Consider the following 26,720-nt stretch of genomic DNA (forward strand, 5'->3'; position numbering starts at 1 on the left):
ACCATATCGAACCACTAAGCTGGTATGGTGAGTGCAGTCAATAAATGGTGGCCACACACAGCCAGAAAACGACACCACAACCCTCCCTCCCACAGCCTTACTCCTCCCTCCATGGAGCACAGCGCTAAATATCACCACAATCCTGCTATTATCAGAATCCTGGTCAGTTTTATCACAGTCAGGGGGCTTCAGTAATACTATCACTGCTAAATAATAGCAGTATCATTTATATTATGGTATTTGTAGGCGATGCTGTGGACACAAGCTGAACAGCAGTGCTGTGAGCTCGTGCTACGTGCACCAGCCTTGGTGGCTTGCTCAATACTGACGCTGTAACCCCCAAGAATGTTGGCTTGGATTTTTTTTCTAGGTGGCATCTGGCAACTATCAGTCGTGGCTGTACTATAGCTGCCCCTATCCCAGGCGGGGCGTTTAAATTATAGCGCTAGACATGAAATCATATATAAATGATGTGCGCGGTTTCGGTTTTGTCACTGATATCATTTATATATGATATGCGCGGTTTGAGGGTTAAGAAGAAAAAAGATTTTTTTTTTTTTTGGTATGCGCCTGTGGATGTCAAATGGTATATAGCCATGCGTCATTTAAGGGTTAACACCCAAGCTAACAAGGGGTAGATGAAACACTGAAAACCCCTGCGACATGTACAATCACAGGAGCTTAGCAGAGGGCCACCAAACACTACCAGTGGAACTATAGCCACACACTAGGCGGACTCCCCCACCTGGCAAAGAAAATAAAAACAAAAGAAAATCCCTGCAAAAGTACACCATCCCCAGAGGCAATAGGAAGCAGTCGCCGCGTAGGTTGTAGACCGCACAAGACCTTGATGCCCTAACCAGCACAACACCAGTCCCTACCCAAGCCCCAGGTGGCCCCAAGGGCAAGGCAAAAGCCGAGCAGCAAGAACCTCTAAGGGAAAGGTTCCCGAACGCCCCAGGGAAAATAACCCTGTCACGCAAGGGCAGTACTCACAGTGCGCTTAAGGAAGGAAGCCGCTAAATGCATGCAGCCCCGGTACTGATGAGAACACCTAGCCACCGCACAACACAACACAACACACGGCAGTGAATGGCATGAAGGCAAATACCGCCTAGAAAACTGAGGCCAGAGAAACGTCTGTCCCAGTTGACATTAGCTTACGAACTGGTTGTCGGCTGCCGTTGCGGTGAGGTCCAGGGTCCCTCCCCTCCCCATTTCGGTGCAAGGAGGGCTGCGCGAACAATTGGCGCGACAGTAAAATCTGATGTTTGCTTGTTTCCTTGGGATTGTAGAGAGTTTCTACCTGTCTGTTCAATTTTTTGTTTTAGTTTTTTACCATGTGGGTTTTTTTTTATGCCTACTTTTCTAGGTGCCTAACCCCGGTCGATGGCAGATAAGGAAAACCCCCAACCACAACGGGGTTTTCCAGGGCCATTGCTCCCTGAAACCTCTCTGAAGGGGCCAGGTTCTGGCGCTGGTCCCTGGTAGGTCTGAATTCCATAGCTAATGTCCAGGTCTAATATAACATACATTAGCCCGATAAGCTCCAGGGAGCCATAGGGGCTCCCCACAGAAAATATATGTAACTGATATTATTTACCGATATTAGTATTACAGAAAACCTCTGACTGTGAGAAAAATGACCTGGATTTTAATAACAGCAGGATTGCTGTGATAATTAGTGCTGTGCTGTATGGTGTGAGGAGTAATGCTGAAGGAGGGAGGGAGGGAGGGAGATAGCATCCTCTGCTGGCTCTGTGTATTCACCTAGTTGTTCTTGCGGGGGTTGAGCTCTGCTCTTTCAGCCCGCCTCTCATCTGTCAAACAATCAACTGTAACTAACTACTAACTAACTTTTTTTTTGTTTTTCCCCCTAGACACACACACACACCCAGGAAGCAGCTCCGTAACAGCTGTCTAACTCCCTAGTACCTATTTACTGCTAGGTAACAAGAGCATCAGGGTGAAAGAAACATTGTCCATTTGTTTCTGCCTGGTCCGGGAATCGAACCTGGGCCACAGAATTATGAGTCCTGCACACTGTCCTCTAAGCTACCAGACGCTGTAGGTGGTGTGGGCCTCCTATTATTGTCTGCACTCACCATACCAGTTCAGTGGCTCTCTGTGGTGAACACAAATGTAGATACTTATATATAACATGTGTATTAGTGTAATAACAGCAAAAGGATAATGTTGGGAGGAACCATTTAGGTGACAGTGGCGTCGTCGTCTGCATGACTTGTCTAACTGTGTAGAGGGTAACCATTATGCTCTTTGCACATCATACCAGCTTAGTTGTACAGTTATGGTGAATAAAACAGGTAGATACTTATATATAATGTATGTATGCATGTAGTGTAATAACATCACAAACAGTATTGTTGGGGGAGAAATTTTAGTGCATCTGGCCTTGAGCCAGTGAGGGAGGCAGCTGTCAGCTGAATGTGTGTGTTGCAACCTTTCTTATTGTGTGAATTCACCATACAAGCTTAGTTGTACAGTTATGGTGAATAAAATATGTAGATACTTATATATAACGTGTGTATATAGTGTAATAACACCGCAAACAGTATTGTTGGGGAAGAAATGTTAGTGAGTCTGGTCTTGAACCAGTGAGGGAGGCAGCCATCAGCTGTGTGTGTGGGGGGGGGAACCTCTCTTATTGCCCGAACTCACCATACCACCTTAGTTGTACCGTTATGGTGAACAAAGCATGTAGATATTTATATATAACATCTGTATATAATAAATAAAAGCAAAAACAGTATGGCAGGAGGAGAATGTTGGTGAGTGAGAGGTTGTTGAGGGAGGGAGTGGCGGCGAGTGGCTGGATGGTGTGGCAGCCACCCCTTATTGCTTTGAGTCACCATACCAACTTAGTGGTTCATTATGGTGAACAAAACATGCAGATACTTATATATAGCCTGTGTATATAGTGTAATAACAGCAAAACTGTTTATTGTTTTATGAACATATTAACTGAATCACCATATGCACACCATAATTTTGAATATAGCTTTGGCTCACATATTTTATTACATAAATATATCACACTACACACTATTGAATAATATTACTGAAAAAAAATCAGAGACATTGAAATAATTAGGTAATAATATTTTTGTGGCAACTCAGGATTGACAGCTCGGGCGGAGCAGACCTCTCTCCAACCCTTGCTTTGTCAACGCATCTTTTTTTTTGCCAGACTTCCCCACCCTATTGCAGCCAAAATATGCCACCTGGGATTTCCCCCCCCCCCCCCATGATCAGGGAACACAAATGAACACTTTTATGGGAAGAAATATTTTTTTATTTTTGTTTTTCTTGTGCCTGGGCATGTTTTAGGCTATAATTGCAAAAGCAGCCCTGGGATTAATGTCAATGATCTATAGTGCGGTGCTTTGTGTCTGTCCCCTTCCTTGAGTATTGGAACTACATTTGCCTTTCCAGATTTCCAGTACCTCTCCTGTCTCTAGTGTAATGTTGAACACCCTCAGGAGCAACAAAAGGTACTCCTGTTTAACTAACCTCTGCCAATTTTCCATGAGCCATGACAGCAATGACATTAGCTTTCTGGATTGTAGAAAGTCGATGAGCAATAATGAGTACAGTTCGTCCTTCAATACAGTTTTCAAGAGCAGCCTGTACCACAGCTTCTGACTCTGCATCAAGAGCACTGCAAGAGAAATAATAAATTAAAAAGGAATCCCTGTTCAGTACTTTAACAAATTTGTTATTCATACTTTGGCAAAAAACTGGCAGTGAATGTAATGAAATGCCATTTTTTGGGAGAGCTAGGAGGCTCCTTGGAGCTATCAGGCTGATATGTGTTATATTAGTCTAGGGCAACAGTCAATAGGAATTCAGTCTACCAGGGACCATGAGCCAGAACCTGGCCCCCTCAGAGAGGCAAAAGGAGCAATTTCCTATAGAAACCCCCATGTGGTTGGGGGCAATCCATGTATGCCAACAACTGGGGTTGGCACCCAGAAAGGTAGGCATAACAAAACAAACCCCACTAGGTAAGAAATTGCAACCAAAAACCGAACATGGGGCAGAACTTGCCCTACAACTTAATCCTTAAATGGCGCCTGGCTATTTAGCATTTGTCACCCACAGGCGCATACAAAAAAAAAAAAAACTTTTTTCTTCCTAACCTGTTAAGTCGTGTTCCCTGATCACAGGAAAAATATAAAAAAAATCAATTGTACAGACAGCGGCGCAGTGATGGTCTGGTCGGCCGGTCGGCCGACTGCGGACAGCACACTGGACTTGTGATCCTGTGGTCCCGGGCTCGATCCCGGGCACCGGCGAGAAACAATGGGCAGAGTTTCTTTCACCCTATGCTCCTGTTACCTAGCAGTAAAATAGATACCTGAGCGTTAGTCAGCTGTCACGGGCTGCTTCCTGGGGGTGAAGGCGTGGTCGAGGACCGGGCCACGAGGACACTAAAGCCCCGAAATCATCTCAAGATAATTTCAAGATGGTGGTGACATCATGCTCGTTTGCTCGTTTTCATTTGGGGAGTTCTATCCAACAGTTCGGCTTTCTGTAGCAATTTCTTAACCAGATAGGGTTTGTTTTGGGGCGCCTACCTTTCTGGGTGCCTGACCCAGTCCATGGCAGACACAGAATGCTTCTAACCACACAGGGGTTTCTATAGGCCATTGCTCCTCGTGGCTCTCTGAGGGGGGCCAGGTTCTGGCTCTTGGTCCCTGGTAGGCCTAAGAACTCCATTTCTTTTGATGCCAGGGTCTAATACATTCATATCAGCCCAGATAGCTCTGGGAAGCTGAAGGGGCTCCCTCCAGAAAACCCTGCAAAAGGACAACATCCCCAAAAGGAATACAAACTGGCCGTCACGTATGTAGGTAAGCTACACTGTACCTTGCACCCCCTACCAACAAATGCTTCCACTTCCTACCCAAAGCCAAACAAAGGCCACGAAAACCCCAGTAGGCCCAAAGGTCGGGGTAAATGTTGAGCAGTAAAGACCTTGATGGAGGAGGTTACCGAAAGTTCTATGGAAGGGAACCCTAGAATAAAAGGGTAGTACTTACAGGGTGCCTAGGAAAAAAGTTCTCAAAGTTCTCCTGGACACACAGTAAGAACACACCACTAAGGTACACAACTGCCTAGAATCTGAGGCCAGAGTCAATGCCAGCCCCAGACATCAGCAAACAAACTGGAATTGTTGGGTAGCGGGGCAGAGGGTATGGAGCTCCCCCTCCTGGGGAGGGGAGGGCTGCATGGACAAGTGGCGGGAGAGTGTGACGTTTGCTTGTCTTTTTAAATAGGGGGAGGCCACCGTGCATCACACACAGCAGAACACATCACTAAGGTACACAACTGCCTAGAATCTGAGGCCAGAGTCAACGTCTGCCCCAGGCAACATCAGCAAACAAACTAAAGTTGTTGGGTAGCCTGGAAGGGGATTCCAGCATTCCCCTCCCACTTGGGGGGGGGGGGGAGGGGGGGAGGAGGAGGAATGCTGCACAGACAAGCGGCGGCAGAGTGTGGCATTTGCTTGTTTCTTTAACCCTTCAATTGCGCATCGCATCATATGATGCTTTGACCGACTTGCAGTAAATTGCGCATCGCATCATGTGATGCTTTAGAGTACTACACAAGATTTAAACGGCCCGCGGATACACGGGGTTCACCACACCTTCATCAGGGCTCTTGTAAACAGACGGCATTTTAAAAAAAAATCGTGGGCCAAACTCCTGGATGTTAGGGGCCTCAGTATTGAGTGAGCTACCAAGCCCATTGAGTGGAGAATGGTGGCAAGTCAGGTGAGGTGAGGTGAGGGAGGGAGTGGCAGCCAGTGGCAGCAAGTCACTGCCTGCCACTGCCACTGCCACTCAGCATACCAACTTAGTAGTTCGTCATGGTGAACAAAACATGCAGATACTTATATATAACCTGTGTATATAGTGTAATAACCGACAAAGTATTTGTTCACTGTTTGATGAACATAATTGAATCAACAATATGCACACCATATTTTTGAGTACAGCGATGATTCACTCATTTTATTATATAAATATATCACACTACACACTATTGAATAATATTACAGCAAAAAAAACTACGAAAAATCAATCAGAGACATTGAAATAATTAGGTAATTATCTCTTTGTGGAAACTCTGGCCTGACAGCTGGCGATCAACAGACCGCCTGGGACGCACGCTCAGTCAGCGCCTGATTTTTGCCAGAATTCCCCGCCCTATAGTGGGCAATATATGCCACTTACGATTTTTTTATTATTTTTCCCGTGATCAGTGAACACAAATTAACAGGTTAGGAAGAAAAAATAATTTTTTTTTTTTTTTTTTGGTATGCGCCTGTGGGTGTCAAATGGTATATAGCTATGCGCCATTTAAGGGTTAAGTAGGCAGAGTTCTGCCTCTCTGTTTGGTCTTTGGTTGCAATTTTCTTACCATGTGGGGTCTGTTTTGTTATGCCTACCTTTCTAGGTGCCAACCCAGGTTGATGGCAGATATGGAATGCCTCCAAATACATGGGGGTTTCCATAGGCCATTGCTCCCTTTACCTCTCAAGAGGGGGCCAGGTTCTAGTTCATGGTTTCTGGTAGGCTGAACTCCAATTGACTGATGCCCCAGACTAATATATATCAGCCTGATAGCTCCAGGGAGCTGAAGGGGCTCCCCTCAGAAAGTGTGCATAACAAAAATATCGTCTAGCTCTAATCAATAAAAGGAAAAATATACAATAACCCAAAATTAGTTTAATGAAACACCAATTTCTTTGTGAGCCCCAGTGGTTCACTGAAGCTACTACTCTGGTGTAGTGCCAAACTCCAGTGGAACCTTGGTATTTGGACATACAGTGCAACCTCAATTTGGTGAATCTCCGGTTAGGATGCACACTTTTCAGGCCTCATTTGCTCACCCGTTTCAACGAACTCGAACTTGTGGTCAAATGTACAAACCACGTTGAAATGGAATTTCAACATGAGTGTGAACATGAAGATCTTAACCACCGTGCTGTGCGGAGTTTATTGAGAAATTCCCCCGGTGCGCATGAAATGAAGTGTTCCCAAAAAATTCTTTTTTCTTCATAAAATGATAAATTTCCTTTCCTGAACATGTCTATGTAAAAATAAGTACAAAATTCCACTTACTTTGGCTGTAGGGACGTGGACAAGATGTGCTGTGACGTCATCAGGGCCTGGTCACCCGTGCGTGACTCGCCCAGACACGGTCGTGCGGGCCATTCAAGCACCGGGTGTTGCCACAAATATATTTTCAATTATTTGTTTTATGTATTTCCAATGCGGTTTTATTTGTTTTTTTATCGTATATGATGCATATTTGTGTCCTTTACAATATGCATCACATCACAGGCCTGGTCACCCGTGCGTGACTCGCCCAGACATGGTCTTGCGGGCCATTCAAGCACCAGGTGTTGCCACAAATATATTTTCAATTATTTGTTTTATGTATTTCCAATGCGGTTTTATTTGTTTTTTTTATCGTATATGATGCATATTTGTGTTCTTTACAATATGTATAAAATAAAACGTTCATAATGTTCCATGGAACTGTGATACATGTGTCAGTAATGTGTCCACAATAAATGTTTATTGTCACAATATTACCTGTTAAAAATTCACTAAAATTACAATATGTACAGTTTCACACACTATTTGCACAGTAACACACTGTATTACACACTAAGTACTTCGGAAGTGAGTAATAATCAACGAAGTAGCCCATGGTACACAGCGTGACTTCGCTCTCAGTGCACCAGGTACAGATAAATTTTCGCTTCCTGTTTCTTCATTCTGTGTGCTTGTAAATAACGCACTCACGTACACCCTTGGCTTTAGAACTTGTAGGTTGTATGTAACCAAGCTTGTAAAGCATAAGGTATTATTGAAAAGATTATAGGAAAAGATCAATTTGTAAGGTAGTATTGAAAAGATCGCTTTGTATGGGCCCACACAGGAAGAGATTCAGCTTACCTCAAGAGTGTCCGTCAGTCAGAAAGAGATTCAGCTAGCCTCAAGAGTGTCCATCAGTTGGGAAGAGATTCAGGTATTCTTGAAAATATCTATGGAAAACACCACCATGGAAGCCGCTAACACTGTTCATCTATGCTATTTGTATCAGATGCATCATCACTGAACGCAGAAAACGATTCATCTAAGTATCATCTAAATAAAAAGCATAGGATTGCAAGGGTGACGCTCAGAGCTACAACTGAATACGCTCGCTATATCGTCCTCATAGGTGCTGTATCACTTGCATCCGACCTTTGTGTTAGGTCCTTATTGCGCCTGACTTCCCCAATATTATGACCCTTATGTTCTTCAAACAATAAGGTTTGAATTTCACCGACAGAGCATTATCTTTCAACACCGCGTCGGACAGGTGTTTGGGAGCCAGAGGCACGTGCTCCACCCATGGTTGCTCATTCAGTACTAACCCAGCCAGCATGATTACCAAGTCCAAATTGCTAAAAGTAGCGAGCTGACGGTCAAAAAGTAGCGAATTTGCAAGTAGAGTAGCCCAATTTTTTGTTTTAGTCAAATCGAATCAAATGAAATGTTTATTCAGGTAAAAGTACATACATACAAGATGAGTTACAAACATAATGTTAGATTTCTAGATAGCGACAGAACATACAGACAGACGACATTCAAGTTTAGTAAGTTTATCTTCCTTCTTTGATAGAACAGACTTGATGCTCATCTGCAGATGACTTACCTCCGATATATTTTGTCTGTGTTTTAATGTTTCACTGTGTTTCTTTAAACCACTTCGATGAGCTCTTATCTCAGTTCTACAAACTTTACAATATGCCTTATTTCCATCTTCTTTCACTTCAGCCAACCACTTTCCAAACATGGGATCCTAAGCCAGGACATCTGAAACGCTTCCTGGTATTTAGACCACTTCCCCATTTTACACTTCTTTATCTTAACACTTAAGCAAATTCTAAAAGTAACAGTGGTAACTTCTTTTCTATATGCGGTCACTTGTGTTGAACTATCCTTCTGGAGGTCAGAGCCACACTAACAATGCAAGCACAGATGAAGCTGCTAAGTTCACTGTATGCTAATACGCTCTTAACGACAGTCATTTGATTCTTGGAAACACCTAAAGAGAAACCTAATATTTACAGTAGGCAACAGTGGAAGGTCACTTAACATAGACAGTACCTGGGATGAAGTATTACTGGCAATTAAGGTTGGGAAATCTATAGCCCCTGGGGAGGATTATCTTGCCTTGCGGTTACTTTTTCTTTGGGAAGTCCCTAGGATCAACGTCCCCAGGGGGTCGGTCTCTGACCTGGCCTCCTGCGGTAAGTAGTCTATTCAATCAAGCTGTTGGACGCGGCTGTGATTTGTACACATGACATTATAAAAAGCATAAAAATCATCATTGAGTTTCTTAACCCTTAAACTGCGCAACGCGCCTGCAGGCTCACGTCTGGTTTGCGCAACGCGCCTCCGGGTATTTGTATTTTTCACGTTCCATTCAAAACTCCCGCGGCTACATGGGGTTCACATCAGCTTCCTCAGGGCTCTTGTAAACAGACGCCATCTTTAAAAAAAATCGTGGTCCACATTCCCAGGTGTGGGAGCCTCAGTAGTGTGTGAGCAACCAAGGCTGGCGCTCGCAGCATGAGTGCACAGCACTGCTGTTCAGCATGTGACCACAGCATCGCCTAATAATGTCAAAATATATATATAACTTGTATTAGTTAGCTATGATAGTGTTATATTAGAGCTTGAGTGTGATAATAACTGGGTACAATGTTCAAATATCAGTGATTCAATGCTGTTCACAATGTTCACAGCGCTAGCCACAGCACCACAGCATTATTTCGTTCATCTAGGAATCTTCAAATGATTTCTTAGGTTCCTTTTCAAAATAAACGTGTGGTCAATTATTCATTTACAGGAATTAGTGACCAGAATTGTGATAATAGCAGGAATGTGGTTATAATTAGCATTGTGCATAGTATTGTGGAAGGAGGAATTTTGATGAGGGAGGGAGGGCGAGAATTGAGGTAGCCTCATTGTGTGTGTGGCTGCCACTCTTGTTTTGCTCACCATACTAGCTTAGTGGTTCGCTATGGGCAACACATATGTACATGGGTATATATAGTGTGTGTATATAGTGTAAGAACAGCAACAGGAGAATGTTGAGAGGAGCTATTTTGGTGAGGGAAGTGATGTAATCGTAGCGTCGTCTGCTGTGTGATTTTTCATGCAGTGTATGGTGGCCACTGTACTGTTTGGACACAATACTGGCTTACTTGCATAGTTCTGGTAAATAAAACATGTAGATAGGTATATAGAACATGTGTAATAAGAACTATAACAATATGGTGGGAGGAGCAATGTTGGCGAGTAAGATGTTGGAGTGAGGGAGACAGGCTGGGTGTGGCTGCTCTCACTTGAGGTGTTCTGAAAGTGTTCATGGCCAAATGCTCCTATTGGCCCATACGAGGCAGCTGCTATTGGCCCATACGAGGCAGCTGCTATTGGCCCATACGAGGCAGCAGCTATTGGCCCATACGAGGCAGCTGCTATTGGCCCATACGAGGCAGCTGCTGTTGGCCCATACGAGGCAGCTGCTGTTGGCCCATACGAGGCAGCTGCAATTGGCCAATACGAGGCAGCTGCTGTTGGCCCATACGAGGCAGCTGCTATTGGCCCATACGCGGCAGCTGCTATTGGCCCATACGCGGCAGCTGCTATTGGCCCATACGCGGCAGCTGCTATTGGCCCATACGAGGCAGCTGCTATTGGCCCATACGGGGCAGCTGCTATTGGCCCATACGGGGCAGCTGCTACGCGGTGTTCTGAATGTGTTGATGGTGAATGTATATAGTGTGTGACAGTGTAAATAGATTGTATATATACACAAATTAGCATGATACATAGTAAATATGTGCTGCATATGTGTACACAAGTTTCATGCACGTAACACAGTGTCTAGTAGTGTAACACAGTAGGACAGTACGGATGTTGTACTGCGACATTGTACATTATACTGTATGTGTTCATTATACATTGGATTGGCACATAAAAACAATGAAAATGTATTTGGAAAGGTGCGCAAAAAATGAACGAAAATATATTCGCGGCAACTCGCGCGCCCCGCCCCGAGCGCCCCACCGCCCCCGAGAGCTTACAGCACGGGCGCACGGAGAATGATGACGTCACGCCCCAACTTCCGGACCCCATAGCAGCCAAAGTAAGTAGAATTTCGACTTTTTTTTACATACCCATACTGAGGGAAGGGTTTTTGACACTTTAAAAAGAAAAAAGAATTTTTTCCAGAGAATTTATTTCCTGCGCACTGCGGGGTGTCACATTTGGAGGCAACACAGTTAAGGGGTTAACATTAATAGCCCAAAATAACCCAACTTGTTTTTAAAGTAACCCAAAAAGTCGCAAGTAGCGAAATTAAAAATTTGGGAGCGCGGGACTCTGAAAAGTAGCCCAATTCGCTACTTGTAGCCCAATCTGGCATCCCTGCCAGCTAGCAGCCCTAGGGCATTCTGGGATTTTTTTCCAAGATGGCTGTCTCTCACTGGAGGTCCTAAGAGTCCACTACCAACCTCATACACATTTAGAATTGGTTAAGAAAAATCAAAACGAGTTTTCTCGGTTGGCGCAGTTTCCCGCCGACCGAGAAAACTCGGTTGGCGCAGTTAAGTGGTTAAGGTAAGAGAAAAAAGAACTTGTGCTCCAACGTGAATATGTTAAAGAACGAACTGCTTTACAGATGGAACAACTTGAAATACAACGTGACAACGAGAAGAAACAAGCAGCTGAAAAGCAAGCAGCCATCGTTCTAGAGCAACGATGCAAGGAGCTTGACTTGGAAACTACACACCACACTCAGCCTAAGGAAGCAGAAGCTAACCTCCCTGTACGTTTCAATCTTTCTCATGCAATTAAGTTGATGCCATCTTTTGTCGAGACAGAAATAGATGTATTCTTTACTTCATTTGAGGCTGTAGCTATCCAACTCAGCTGGCCTCAGGATCAGTGGTCTGTACTTCCCAGGTCTCATTTGACGTGTAGAGCTGCCGTGATTCTCGGTACTATGGTGTCCAAAACTGACTACAAGGTATTGAAACAGGCAATGCTCAATGCCTACCTCCTCTCCATAGAGACCTACAGACGTAAGTTTAGGGATTACCGTAAAGCGAGTGCTACTACTTACCTAGAGTTTGCAAATAACAAAAAACCAGTGTTGAATGTAATGAAACGCCATTTTTTGGGTGAGCCCCGGAGGCTTCCTGGAGCTTATCGGGATAATGTATGTTATATTAGACTGGGACATTAGCTAAGGAGTTCAGACCTACCAGGGAACAGCGCCAGAACCTGGCCCCTTCAGAGAGGTTTCAGGGAGCAATGGCACTGGAAAACCCTTTTGTGGTTGGGGTTTTCCTTATCTGCCATCGACCGGGGTCAGGCACCCAGAAAGGTAGGCATGACAAAACAAACCCCATATGGTAAAAACCAGCGTTGAATGTAATGAAACGCCATTTTCTGGGTGAGACCCGGAGGCTCCCCGAGCTTTACCAGGCTGATATGCTAATGTCACACTTTGGCATCAGTCATGTGTATGGAGTTCTAGAGCCTACCGGGGACCACGGCCAGAACCTGGCCCCCCTCAGAGAGGCAAGGGGAGCAATGGCCTATAGAAACCCCCGTGTGGTTTGAAGCATTCTATGTCTGCCATTGACCGGGTCAAGCATCCAGAAAGGTAAGCATTCCAAAACAAACCCCTATTCTAGTTAAAATTGCTACCTAAAGAAGAACTAGTGGATAGAACTCCCCAACAGAAAACAAGCAAACTTGTATGACGTCACATGTCACTGCGCCGCTGTCTGCGCAGCTATGTCTGGGGAAGGGGGAGCCCCAGACCTCCCAAGCTGGCTATCCACCCATCAGTTCTGAGGCTGGATGTCAAAACACGCGAAAAACCGCCGACCAGAGGGAGGGAGGGTTGCCGGGGAGCCTCCGGGTCTCACCCAGATAATGGTGTTTCATTACATTCAACGCTGGTTTTCTGGGGGAAGCCCCATCGGCTCCCCCGACTACCCACAGAGGAAGATCAAAGGGACAGAACCGGGAGGCGGACACCACGCACCCCCCACGGAACCGAGACAACTGGCAGCAAACGTCAGCCCAAGGTGCCACAGCCCCGAAAAGTCCCGGGAACAACACGATAACAACGAGCAGCAAGGCCCCCGTACAAACACCAAAGATCCATGCCCGAACGACCACAAGGACACGTCGCTCAGACGGCAGCGAAAGCAGCAAAGCTACGAACGCCACGGGCATGGGGGAAGAACACAGGCAGCTTAGCCGCAAAAACACGGCTGACAACCCAGGTCACCATCACCCGCTAACCAGGAAGAACAGAACCGGATCAACGCAAAACGCGCCCCGGACACAGATGCCGTGGCACGCAAATAACAGCGGAGGGCCGCCACTGAACACAAAACATGACACACCCCCGGCTCGACCAACCAAACACCAACAAACCAAGGACCCCTCCAGAACACAGCAGCCCCACCCCGTGCCAGAAAAGATGGAGACTGCTGCCACTGAACAACCAAAACGCTAAAACCGAAGGAGCAAGAAAACTCAGCGACCCGACCCCCAGAGACAAATGCCAAAAGGAAAAAGAGCCGACGAAAAAACAAACCGGAACTGAAGGGGCACTACCAACCGAGGAGAAGACAAAGCACGCTGACCAGAGACCAGGACGGTGCAAGCGGCGCACGAACAGGCCGGAGGTGAAACAACGCACGAGACAGCTTACTAACAGTGCAGAAGCAACACCAAGACCAAAAGCAAGCTGAAGCGGCTCCGCCAGCGCCGCACAAAAAGAGGCGACAGTATGTGGCAAGACGACGGCCCCCAAACCCCACCAGAAAACCAAACCGACGCTAACAAGTGCAGCCACCTAAGAGGGGACAGGAAAAGGAAGGACCCCCAAAATACCCCATACTGCCACCAAGAGAAGTACGCAGGTGGGACACCTACCACGAAGCCACCCGACCACCAACCGAAGGCGAGACTGCGAGGCAGAACGTAAGCAACCCCGACAAGGCCCCTCCAAGCCCAGGAAAAGGCGGAGCCACGGGAAGATCTCGGGCGCGACCACCGAAAACCCAGGCGGCACAATGAGATGGAACGTCTGCCGAACAGAAAAACTCCCCAAAGCAAGCAAGCCCGCCAGGAGTTCAGAAACGATGGGTCCGACGCGAGACATCACAAAACCCCGAAAAGCCAACCAGCAGGGTAAGCTAGGAAACCAAAGAAGGCGGAAGGGTTGCCGCCAGAAACAGTACCCGAACCAAGGGGTACGAGCAACTGCAACAGACCAAGACAAAGAAGCACACCACAGGACACAGGCTGAAAGAACGCCCAAGAAGTCAAGGAACGCACGCAGAACACCCCTGCGACAGAGGAGGAAACAAGGGAACGCACAAGGAAAGGAAGCGGTGGAAACCGACCACCTCCACCCACACAGCAGCAAGTGCAGGCAAAACCGATCAAAGGAGATGCCAGGAAAACGACTGGGGAGAGGCAGGATGAAAGAGCAGAAGCACAAACCCCAGGAAACAACCAGGGGTGGACAATCAGGCAGGGACAGAAAAATCCTACACACATGAGAGAGCCAAGCCAAGGACCCGAAGACCACGAAAAACAACAAGCAAACTCCCATACGCAAACCCTAGGCACAAAACAGCAGCAAAGTGCCACACCACAACCGGACACAGGAACAAGGACACGCCACCGCGAAACACGTTACCAATGCACACGTGCAGTAGCAGCAACATGCACCACCCCAACATGCAACATGTATATAGCAACTCGCGTCTGCCAAGGCAGAGAATGAAGCAGGCAGACCTCAGACAGGGGCAATGGAGACACGACAGAACCCAGCAGGCCCAGGAACCTGCACACCCGGCGACCGACGGCGGAGAACCCCGCTCAATACCTGCTGGATGGGGTACTGGGAGCTCATTTACACCCCAATCCCGGCCCGAGGCTAGGCTAGACCGGCCAGAGGGTGGCCCATCAGGCAGCTGCTTGGAGCGGCCCGGAGGCCCACATACCCCCCACAACCAGGATGGGCCGGAACTTCTATCTGAAAACAGGCTAGTGTGCCCTGGAAGTCCACGGACGTACCAGCAATATGGCGTATGCTCAAAAGTAGGTCATGTAACTACCGCAGACCTCTGATGGTTTTACAGTGTTCCCCAATTGTGCCTATAGTACCACTGCACTCCACTGGTACTATCCCGCAAGTTCTTCCAGATAGGCGGGACCCAAGAGCCAGAGCTCAAACCCTGCAAGCACAACCAGGAGAGACCTACCAGGTGAGTACATAACCAGCACCACAACCCACACACCTCATAACACGAAAAAAGGTGGGTCCTCTGAATGACTCTAGCATGGGTTGGACATGCACATGAGTGGGACTGGAAGGGTTGAAAAAGGGACAGTCACTGGTGTGCGAACGGTCTCAGCCATACAGAAATATACCTAAATAAAGACAGGTATATAAACATCAATGCATCCAGCGCCCGGCCAAAAGACGCCAGATCGCAGGAACTCACCTATCAAACGGAGGAACGAACGTGACACGACCCAACAGTGCCCAGAAGATCCTTGGAGCACCGCCAGGTGAAGAAGCCAGAGCCGGACACGCAGGAGTGCAGGGTAGAGGCAAAGGAAGCGGCCAGCACCCAAGACAAGGAAAACCTCGGCGTCCTCCCCACAGCTGGAAACCAGGACACCCCCAGAGTGAAGGGGCACATAACGCAGCAAGGGAGAAGAGCGAGAGGTGAAGCACCTGAGAAAAAAGGGCGCAAAACACCAGCACTGAAACACACTGCCCAGGCCAAAACAAACTCCACGGCGCATGCGCATGACACGCTGGCCGAACCGCACAACCCGCACTGCGGGAAGGCGCCAACCAGGACTACTGCACTAAAAAAGTAGCCAAAAGAGGAAGCAGGAACAACAAAACCGGCCAACGAAGAGAAGACAGAGCCCAGAAGGGTACCCAACCGGGCCACAAGTAGCCCAACAGGGCTACAAGTAGCCCAACCGGGCCACAAGTAGCCTAACAGGGCCACAAGTAGCCCAACCGGGCCACTGGCGACAAGCAGCCCAACCGGGCTACAAGTAGCCCAAAACGGCGACCCGGACGAGGAGCCGACAGACGTTCCAATAATGCGGGAAGTAGCGAAAACCTTCCCGAACCCTCAAGAACACAGAAGCCAACACTAGTCCCGAAGGCACACAAAGGCGCAGGCGCACCCGAGACCAGAAGTCACGTAGAACCCCAAGAACGGGGAAACATGACGAAGACACCGTCCCAAAAAGGAAGGGGGGGGGGGGGCGAAAGAATCCACCCACAAGACGGAACCAACCGACTCAAAGGAACCGAGCCCAGGGAGGGGCCGACGCCCAACAACACGTACGGCAAGTGGGGAGGAAAGACCCCACTCCGCGTAACCACAAGCCCTGCCTAGAGGGGGAGAAAAACCCCCACGGGGTCCTACGGGGCCAAGGCCCCCAAGTCAGCCCCAGGAACCTATACGACAGACCCCAGGGCCGAGCCGTCCCCCCAAAGCCCCGGCCGTACCAAAAAACCGAGGCAGCCGCGAAAACACTAAGGAAGGGAGCCCACTGGCAGACTCTTACAACATGGCTGGAGGGACAGGCTCAAATGCCCCCGTCACTACCCCGGAAGGGGAATTCTCCGAGACTGCCCGAGTCTCAACATCATCAAACCCCGCCCCAATCCTACAGATGGTAAGGAACCGGATGCAGGCAGGAAGGGGGGGACCAGGGGAAAGAAAAGGGGGCGTGGAAGGAACCGAAGCAACCAACGCCCCCAAGTCCCAACATGAACCAACACGGGGCAGCCCCGGGGCTCCCGGGGAGCAAACAACGAGAGCGTTGCCACCACAAAGGCTCAAAGCTCAACGCCCCTGCTGCCCGCACCCGCTTAGTCATCACAACTGGGTAACCGAGCCACAACGAGCAACAAAACTCGCAGGACTCTGGGTCGAAGGTGTCACGGACCCCACAGGCAGCAGACGGAGGCAAAACAGAGAGTCACCCAGAGACAAGGGGTGAGAGCAACCCTCAAACTCGCTGGAAGCGAGGGGGGTCTCTGGGGTCACATCCATCAAACCCACGCACCCCCAGGGGTTTCCCAAAGTCCCGAGCGTTTACTATAAAAGGACTCGCGCTCGGGTAATCCCAGGCAGGGTACTGCTAACCGGCGCCCAAAGCTACCAAACAACTTTCTAAGAGCTGAACCCCTGGGACGTGTACACTCACGGGGACCTAGCAGGGGGTACCACCAGAAAATACTCAGAACACAAGGGACACAAGGGGCAAGAATGAAGGCAGACCCCCCCACCAGGTAGATAAACAAAAAGAAAAAGAAAACCCCGCAAGAGGACAGCGTACCCAAGCGGAACAGAGCCGGCCGCCATGATTGGTAAAGACAAGCTGCACAGTACTCTGTGCCCCACCAGTGCAAAACTGCCCCTTACCCTAAGGCGAACAAGGGAGACAGAACACCCGAGCACACAAAGAGCAGCCGAAAACCAAGCAGTAAATGGCCTAGCGGGGGCAGGACCCAAGGAACTTGTGGAAGGTGGCCCCAAGCCCCAAAGGCAGTACTTATAGGGCACCTAGGGAAGGGAACCCTAGGCGCACGCAGCCCTAGTACTGGAGACTCACTCCCGGCTCACGCACCACCTAGAAAACAACACTCTAGGTACAGTGCTGAAACAACTACTGGAGCCGGAGCACATAACCGGTGCCTATAGCATCAGCCTCAGAACTGATGGGTGGATAGCCGGCGTGGGAGGTCTGGGGCTCCCCCTTCCCCCTCCTGGGGAGGGGGGAGCTGCACAGACAGCGGCGCAGTGACATGTGACGTCATACTAGTTTGCTTGTTTTCTGTTTGGGAGTTCTATCTACTAGTTCGGCTTTAGGTAGCAATTTTAACCAGAATAGGGGTTTGTTTTGGAATGCTTACCTTTCTGGATGCTTGACCTGGTCGATGGCAGACATAGAATGCTTCCAACCACACGGGGGTTTCTATAAGCCACTGCTCCCCTTGCCTCTCTGAGGGGGCCAGGTTCTGGCCGTGGTCCCCGGTAGGCCCTAGAACTCCATACACATGACTGATGCCAAAGTCTGACATTAGAATATCAGCCTGGTAAAGCTCCGGGGAGCCGACGGGCTGATTTCTTCCCCCCAGAAAACTAAAACAAAAAACCGAACAGAGAGGTAGAAACTCCCTACAATCCCAAGGAAACAAGCAAACAAGCAAACATCACACTTTACTGCTGCGCCGATTGTCCGCGCAGCCCTCTCCGCCCCGAGAGGGGGAGGGGGGAGTCCTGGACCTACAGTGACGGTTGCCTAGCTTCAGTTCGTAAGCTAATGTCAACCAGGATAGATGCTTCTCTGGCCTCAGTTTCCTAGGCGGTGTTTGCCTTGTATGGCATTCACTGCCATGTGTTGTGTTGTGCAGTGGCCAGGAGTACCTCATCAGTGCCGGGGCTGCATGCGCTTAGGGGCTTCCTTCCCTAAGCGCCCTGTGAGTACTGCCCCTGCGTGACAGGGTTATCTTCCCTGGGGCGTTCGGGAACCATTCCCGTAGAGGTTCTTGTTGCTCTGCATTTGCCTCGCCCTTGGGGCCAGCTGGGGCTTGGGGCCCTTGTTTGGCCCTGGGTAGGGACTGGTATTGTGCTGATTAGGCCGTCAAGGTGTTGCGCGACCTGCCACCTAAGCGGCGACCGGTTCCTGTTACCTCTGGAGACGGTGTACTTTTGCAAGGTATTTCTTTTGTGTTTATTTTCATTTGCCTGGTGGGGGTCTGCCTAGTGTGGCTATAGTTCCACTGGTAGTGTTTGGTGGCCCTCTGCTAGGCTCCCATGATTGTACACGTCACAAGGGTTTGTGACGTGTACAATCATGTGTGCTAATCTTAACCGGTTAGCAACACCTTGCCCGGGCTTCCCGTAGCAGTCAGCCTACGGGCCCTGGACACCCCTGTATGGGCTCGGTGGACCATTGAATGTGTCTTCCGGGTTCCATCCTGTCTTGTACGGGATCGTTGGTTGCTGTGCCCTTGTCTCTGGGTGACAGTCGCCACTTTTACCTCCGTCATGCTGCCTGTTGGGTCACTGACACCTTGACCTGGAGTCTTGCGAGAGAGTTTCTCTGCTTGTTCTCCAGTACTCTCCTGATGATATTACTGTTCAGAGTACAGGCGGCATCCGTTTTGCAAGCTAGGTTAGGTTGCTGCAACACGCTAGGTTGGTTTCCCACTCCAAATACAATAGTTTTTGATAGTTTTATTTATATTATAGGAAGGGAGGGAAGTAGTGAGGGAGGATGGGAGAATTAGGGAGGGAGGGAAAGGCTGGAAGGCAGGCAGGTTGGATTACAGGCAGGCAGGCAGGCAGGCAGGCTGGCTGGCAGGCTGGCAGGCAGGCAGGCTGGCAGAGAGGGAGGCAGGCTGAATGGCAGGCAGGCAGGAAGGCTGGATAGCTGGCTGGCTGGCAGGCAGAGAGGGAGGCAGGCTGGATGGCAGGCAGGCAGGCTGGCTGGCTGGCTGGCTGGCTGGCTGGCTGGCTGGCTGGCTGGCTGGCTGGCTGGCAGGCAGGCAGGCAGGCAGGAAGGCACAGGCTGGCAGGCTGGCAGGCTGGCAGGCAGGCAGGCAGGCAGGCAGGCAGGCTCAGGCTGGCAGGCTGGCAGGCTGGCAGGCTGGCAGGCAGGCAGGCAGGCAGGGATGCATGTTGAGTTGAACCACGTGATTTTTAAGAGATAATGTATAGGATGTGGGGTGGGGTGGGGGGGGGGGAGGTTGTCAGTGGTGGGGGAGAGACCGGCTCACTCCCAAAGATAAGCCTAACACACTCAACCTGTTAGCAGGATGCCAGAGAGGGAAGCAGGCTGGCTGGCAGAAAGGGAAGCAGGCTGGCTGGCAGAAAGGGAAGCAGGCTGGCTGGCAGAAAGGGAAGCAGGCTGGCTGGCAGAAAGGGAAGCAGGCTGGATGGCAGGCTGGATGGCAGGCTGGCTGACAGGCTGACTGGCAGGCAAGCAGGCTGGCAGAGAGGGAGGCAGGCTGGCAGGCAGGCTGGCTGGCAGGCTGGCTGGCAGGCAGGCTGGCTGGCTGGCTGGCTGGCTGGCTGGCTGGCTGGCAGGCAGGCAGGCAGGCAGGCAGGCAGGCAGGCTGGCAGTCAGGAAGGCAGGCTGGCAGTCAGGAAGGCAGGCTGGCAGGTAGGCAGGCAGACTGGCAGGTAGGCAGGCAGACTGGCAGGTAGGCAGGCAAGGTGGCAGGTAGGCAGGCAAGCTGGCAGTCAGGAAGGCAGGCTGGCAGGCAGTCTGGCAGGCTGGCTGGCAGGCTGGCTGGCTGGCTGGCTGGCTGGCTGGCTGGCTGGCTGGCTGGCTGGCTGGCAGGCTGGCAGGCTGGCAGGCAGGCAGGCTGGTAGGCAGGAAGGCAGGTTAGCAGTCAGGAAGGGAGGCTGGCAGTCAGGAAGGCAGGCTGGCAGTCAGGCAGGGATGGTGACCTTTAAGAGCGAGTGTATGGGATGTAGGGGGGGGGGGAAGGTGTGTCAATGGTGGAGGGAGGGACGGGCTCGCTCCGACAACCCTAACACTCGTCCCCATTAGCCAGATTACCAGAGGATGTTTGCCAAATGTCTTAACCCTTACACTGCTCAGGAGTCCTGGGGACATTTACACCCCTGTGCGCAAGGAAAAAAAAATTCATATTTTTTTTTTTGTCTTCTAAACATGTTAATTTGTGTCCCCTGAGCACGGGAAAAATAAAACAAAATCGTAGGTGACATATTTTGGGCGCAATTGACCGAGGAAATCTGACAAAAAGTGGGCGTTGACAGAGCGGTCGTCAGACCCGGTCAGCGTCACCCACGCTGACAGGTGGGAGTTGCCACAAAGATATTATTACCTAATTGTTTCAATGTCTCCAATTGATTTTTTCTTAGTTTTTTTGCAGTAATATTATTCAATAGTGTGTATTGTAATATATTTATATAATAAAAGTGGTGAATAATCGCTATACTCAAAAGTATGATGCGCATATTAGTGATTCAATTACAGTGGTACCTTGGAATGCGATTGTCCCTGTATGCGAGGTTTTCGGAAGGCGAGGTGTATTTACTCCAAAAATTTGTCTCGGAAGGCGATGGTTACTTCGGGAGGCGAGTTTGGACGCGAGTTTGTTGATACGCGTACAGCCGACCTAGCGCGCGGTGGTTCGGCGATCGTCGCCCCTCCGCCCCTCAGTTTATTATTGTCTCGCGCTCAGTGACTACCCCCACATCAATTCTTCTCGCGGATTTTCAGTGTTTTGTTGGATTTTTGGTGATTTGTCTATACAATTTGTTATTATATATCTCACCATGGGTCCCAAGAAAGCCAGTGGTAAGGATAAAGGCCAGAAAGCTCATGTGAGGATGACAATAGAGGAGAAACAAGAGATCATTCGGAAGCATGAGAACGGTACACGTGTTGTTGAACTTTGTAGGCAGTACAACAAAGCCACATCAACAATATGCACTATACTTAAGAAGAAAAATAAGATTATGGGTGCTAAAGTGGCAAAAGGAGTAAGAACATTAACGGCACAAAGACCACAAATACTTGAAGAAGTGGAAAAGTTGTTATTAATTTGGATACACGACAAGGAGTTGAGGGGTGATAGTGTTTCGGAGGCCATTATTTGTGAGAAAGCCAGGGTGTTGCACGAAGACCTTCTAAAGAATACCCCTGCAACGAGTGATGCAGATAAGAAAGAGTTTAAGGCAAGCAGGGGCTGGTTTGAAAAATTTAGAAAGAGAAGTGGTATCCATAGTGTTACAAGGCATGGGGTTATGTGATGTGATTATGGAAGGGGACTCCCCTTCCAAACAGTAACTCCTCTCCTCCTCCCCCCTCCTCACCATCTTCCATACGCCTACAGCACTCAACAGCAAGGTAAGTAATAACTGGAACACAGTTTTGTAGGCTTATTTAGATGAATTAGGTAAATTAGGTATAAAAATTTAGTTTGATGTGGGGTTTTTGGGGTAGTCAGGAACGGATTAATTCATTTCCCTTTATTTCTTATGGGGAAATTAACTTCGGAATGCGAGTTTTCGGAAGGCGAGGCGTCTCCAGGAACGGATTAAACTCTTATTCTGAGGTATGCCTGTATTATGTTTATAAAACAATAAACAAATAGTTTTGCTGCTATTACACTCTATACACATGTTATATATAAGTATCTGCATGTTTTGGTCACCATAACGAACCACTAAGTTGGTATTGAAAGTCGAAAAGCAACGAAGAGTTACCGCCACACACCAGCCAGCCACTCGCTGCCACTCCCTCAACACACGCATTAAACTTTCTTCCCCAACAATACCATTTGTGGTGTTATTACACTATATACAGACGTTATATATACGTATGTATATATTTTATTCACCACAACTGTACAGCTAAGCTGATATAGTTAGTTCAGGCACTAAGAGTCGTCGCTATACACAGATGGCAGCTGGCGGCTCCCTCACTCATTCAAGGTCACACGCACTAAACTTTCTCCCCCAACAATACTGTTTGCAGTGTTATTACCCTATATACACATATTATATATAAGTATCTACATGTTTTATGCACCGTAACTGTACACCTAAGCTTGTAGTGTGCCCAAAGAGCATAGTGGCCACCCTCTAAACATCCTGGACACAGTCTCCGTGGTGTAGTGGTAAGACACTCGCCTGGCGTTCCGCGAGCGTTATGTCATGGGTTCGTATCCTGGCCGGGGAGGATTTACTGGGCGCAATTCCTTAACTGTAGCCTCTGTTTAACGCAACAGTAAAATGTGTACTTGGATGAAAAAACGATTCTTCGCGGCAGGGGATCGTATTCCAGGGACCTGCCCGAAACGCTATGCGTACTAGTGGCTGTACAAGAATGTAACAACTCTTGTATATATCTCAAAAAACAAAAAAAAAAAAAAAAACAGCTAGACAAATCGTGCAGACGACGTCACCTCCGTCACCCAAATGGCTCCTCCCAGCATAATCCTTTTGCTGTTATTACACTAATACACACATTATATATAAGTATCTACATTTGTGTTCACCATAGAGAACCACTGACCTGGTATGGTGAATGCAAACAATAACAGGTGGCCACACAGTCAGTAAACGATGCTGTCTCCCTCCGTCTCTCAGCATCACTCCTCCCACAGTGCTAATTATTACAACAATCCTGCTATTATCACAACCCTGGTTATTTATATCACAGTCATGGGTCATCTGTAATATTGTCATCGCTAAATAATAACAATTATATATTTATTTTGACATTTTTCGGCGATGCTGTGGTCACAAGCTGAATAGCAATGCTGTTCGCTCATGCTGCATGCGCCAGCCTTGGTTGCTCCAACAATACTGTGCCTCTCACACCTGAGAATATTGCCCACAATTTAAAAAAAAAATGGCGTCTGTTTACAAGAGTCCTGAGGAAGCTACTGTGAACCCCGTGTAGCCGCGGGCCATTTGAATCAGGCCTGGCACCCTATGGCGTATATATACGCCATGCACACAGTGGGACATGTTACTCAGGGTGTATATATACGCCATGCGCAGTTTAAGGGTTAATAATCAGCTAGGAACAATTAACCACTTAACTGCGCCAACCGAGTATTCTCGGTCGGCGGGAAACTGTGCCAATCGAGAAAACAATTTTTAATTTTTCGGTACCAATTCTAAATGTGTACGAGGTTGGTTGTACAGTATACGAAATGGACTCTTAGGACCTCCAGTGAGAGGCTGCCATCTTGGAAAAAATTCCCAAAATGCCCTAGGGCTGCTGGCTGGGTTAGTACTGAATGTGCAACCATGGGTGACGCACACGCCTCTGGCTCCCAAACACCTGTCCGACGCGGTGTTGAAAGAGAATGCTCTGTTGGTGAAATTCAAACCTTATTGTTTGAAGAACATAAGGGTCATAATATTGGTGAAGCTAGGCACAATAAGGACCTAACACAAAGTACTAAGAGGTACTAAGGAATGCTGGAAAATTACAAAGTGATGAGGATGGGAAAGTGTGGTCGTTAAGACGAGATCTTTCAAAAGAAGATACGAGAGAAGCTGAAACTGAACCTCGCCGAGGCAAAACGTTTAAATGAGAGCAGGAATGAAGAAGAAATCAATTCTTTTTTCTACAAAGTGATAGGGGTAGGCAAACCAGTAAAGTGGTACATAAAGGCAAACCAACAAAATCATTAGAGAAAGGGGGAGTGAAAAATAAGAAGAGGGGGAACAAGTTCCTGAAGATTGCATACACCAACATAGATGGAGTAAGATCAAAGATACTGGAGTTAAGTGATATAATACAGCTGCAGACACCAGACATTGTTGCACTCACGGAGACAAAACTTGAAGATGCTATTTTAAATGAGGTCATATTCCCAAGGGGCTACTCAATTTGGAGACGGGACAGAAAAATCAGGAAAGGCGGTGGCGTTGCTGTGCTGGTGAAAGAACACCTAAAGGTGAACGAAATAATGACTGCCAATCCACAAGAAGTTGACATAATAGCACTAGAGATCTGCCATGAGGATGATAAACTAATGATAATAAATGCATATAGTCCACCGCCAAGCAGCACATGGTCAAAGGAGGAGCTAGATAGTAAACGTGAAGGTCTTATAACAATAATGAGAGAGATTATAGCGAGAGCGGATAACGATAGATCACGACTGTTGATAGTCGGTGACTTCAACTTGAAATCCATAGACTGAGAAGCATTTGAAGCTAAAACAGAAGATTTTTGGACCTGTAAATTTGTAGACCTCATCCTGGAAACATTCTTGTATCAACATGTTAACCCTTACACTGCTCAGGGGTCCTTGGGACATTTACACCCCTGTGCGCAAGAAAAAAAAAAATTCAAAATTTTTTTTTTGTCTTCTAAACATGTTAATTTGTGTCCCCTGAGCACGGAAAAAATAAAAAAAAAATCGTAGGTGACATATTTTGGGTGCAATTGACCAAGGAAGTCTAGCAAAAAGTGGGCGTTGACAGAGCGGTCGTCAGACCCGGTCAGCGTCACCCGCGTTGACAGATGGGAGTTGCCACAAAGATATTATTACCTAATTGTTTCAATGTCTCCGATTGATTTTTTCTTAGTTTTTTTGCAGTAATATTATTCAATAGTGTGTATTGTAATATATTTATATAATAAAAGTGGTTAATACAGTACAACCTCGATTCAACGTACTATATGGGACCACCCCCAGTTCGTTGGAGCGTTGGATTCGTTGCAAGAGGTGACCTTCAAGAGGCGTTTGCGTCAGTGTCTTTTTTTTTCTTGTACACAATAAAAATGCATTGTATCATATTACTTACTGTACCTATATTTTACTACTCTACTAAAAATTCTGTAATTCATGTATTTACCTTATTGTTGGAGTTATGTCCATCTTGAAGTTTTGTGAAGTTGTGAATGCTCTACAGTAAATAGGTACTGCAGTGCATTAAGCCGTTAGCACTGTATTATTAAAAGTGGTTTTGCTGTATGTTGAGTACTACAATACAGTTCTTGAAAACTATTGTACATTAGAATTATTGCAACTTTAATTTTAACACTATGTACACACTTGAATTTAACACTTATTCTAATTGTTCACTTCACACACGATGTTTTTAGATGTTTGCATCAGCTTTGCTGGTGCTCGCTGCTGCTGTGTTGGCTTCAGCTGCTTTTGTGCTGGTGCTGGGTACAGCTGTGCTGGTGCTGGGTACGGCTGTGCTGGTGCTGGGTACGGCTGTGCTGGTGCTGGGTACGGCTGTGCTGGTGCTGGGTACAGCTGTGCTGGTGCTGGGTACGGCTGTGCTGGTGCTGGGTACGGCTGTGCTGGTGCTGGGTACAGCTGTGCTGGTGCTGGGTACGGCTGTGCTGGTGCTGGGTACGGCTGTGCTGGTGCTGGGTACAGCTGTACTGGTGCTGGGTACGGCTGTGCTGGTGCTGGGTACGGCTGTGCTGGTGCTGGGAACGTCAACAGTGCCAGTAACATTTTGTATAATCTCATCATCTGTTAAATGACCATTGATTAAATGATTTATTAATTTTATTATTTCGAAGCCGTAGTCACTGAACTGTGGCAACGAATTGAAACGAGAAACGCATGGTGTGTACAGGGATTAGACCCGTCCACTCGCTCACGCTGGAGTTGTTCCAATAACAAATAATTTCTCAAATAGCAGATGTCTATCATATTACAGTATATTTTCGGTTTTATTTAGTTTAGTTTAATTAGGATAATAAAAAGCTATTAAAGCATTGGTTTTAGAAATGATTTATTAGTCTGAAACTTTCAAAGTCATGGGTCACTGAACTATAACGACACAGACGAAGGAAAACCAAGTGAGGTTTACAGAACAGTATTCCCTTATCTGTCCACCCTCACTCACCTTGTTTTATCACAGAAAATGTCTATAAGGAGATTTTACGACATGTAGCTAGCTAATCACGCTTCAGCCTTTAAATTAATTTACAAAGATACGTCTGCCACAAATCAGTGGGAGGTTGGGAGGGAGGTGGGCAGGCAGAGCTTGTAAGGGAGAGGCAGGGAGGGAGGCAGGC

The 26,720-nt window shown here is 47.8% G+C and overlaps 1 protein-coding gene across 10 annotated transcripts in view; it reads right to left on the reverse strand.

The window, feature by feature from the left end:
* LOC123762901 (mitochondrial potassium channel ATP-binding subunit) overlaps positions 1 to 26,720 on the reverse strand; it is an 848,556-nt gene that overhangs the window by 118,213 nt on the left and 703,623 nt on the right. For 8 of the 10 annotated variants that reach the window (XM_069302213.1, XM_069302219.1, XM_069302214.1 and 5 more), the window contains one exon: positions 3,532 to 3,679. The exons of the other annotated variants lie outside the window; for them this stretch is intronic. In XM_069302213.1, coding sequence (XP_069158314.1) covers positions 3,532 to 3,679 — 148 coding nt within the window. The remainder of the gene's footprint in view (positions 1 to 3,531; positions 3,680 to 26,720) is intronic. 10 annotated transcript variants of the gene reach the window in all.

Source organism: Procambarus clarkii, chromosome 47 (genome assembly GCF_040958095.1).
Source record: "Procambarus clarkii isolate CNS0578487 chromosome 47, FALCON_Pclarkii_2.0, whole genome shotgun sequence".
In the NCBI taxonomy this organism is placed as follows: domain Eukaryota; kingdom Metazoa; phylum Arthropoda; class Malacostraca; order Decapoda; family Cambaridae; genus Procambarus; species Procambarus clarkii.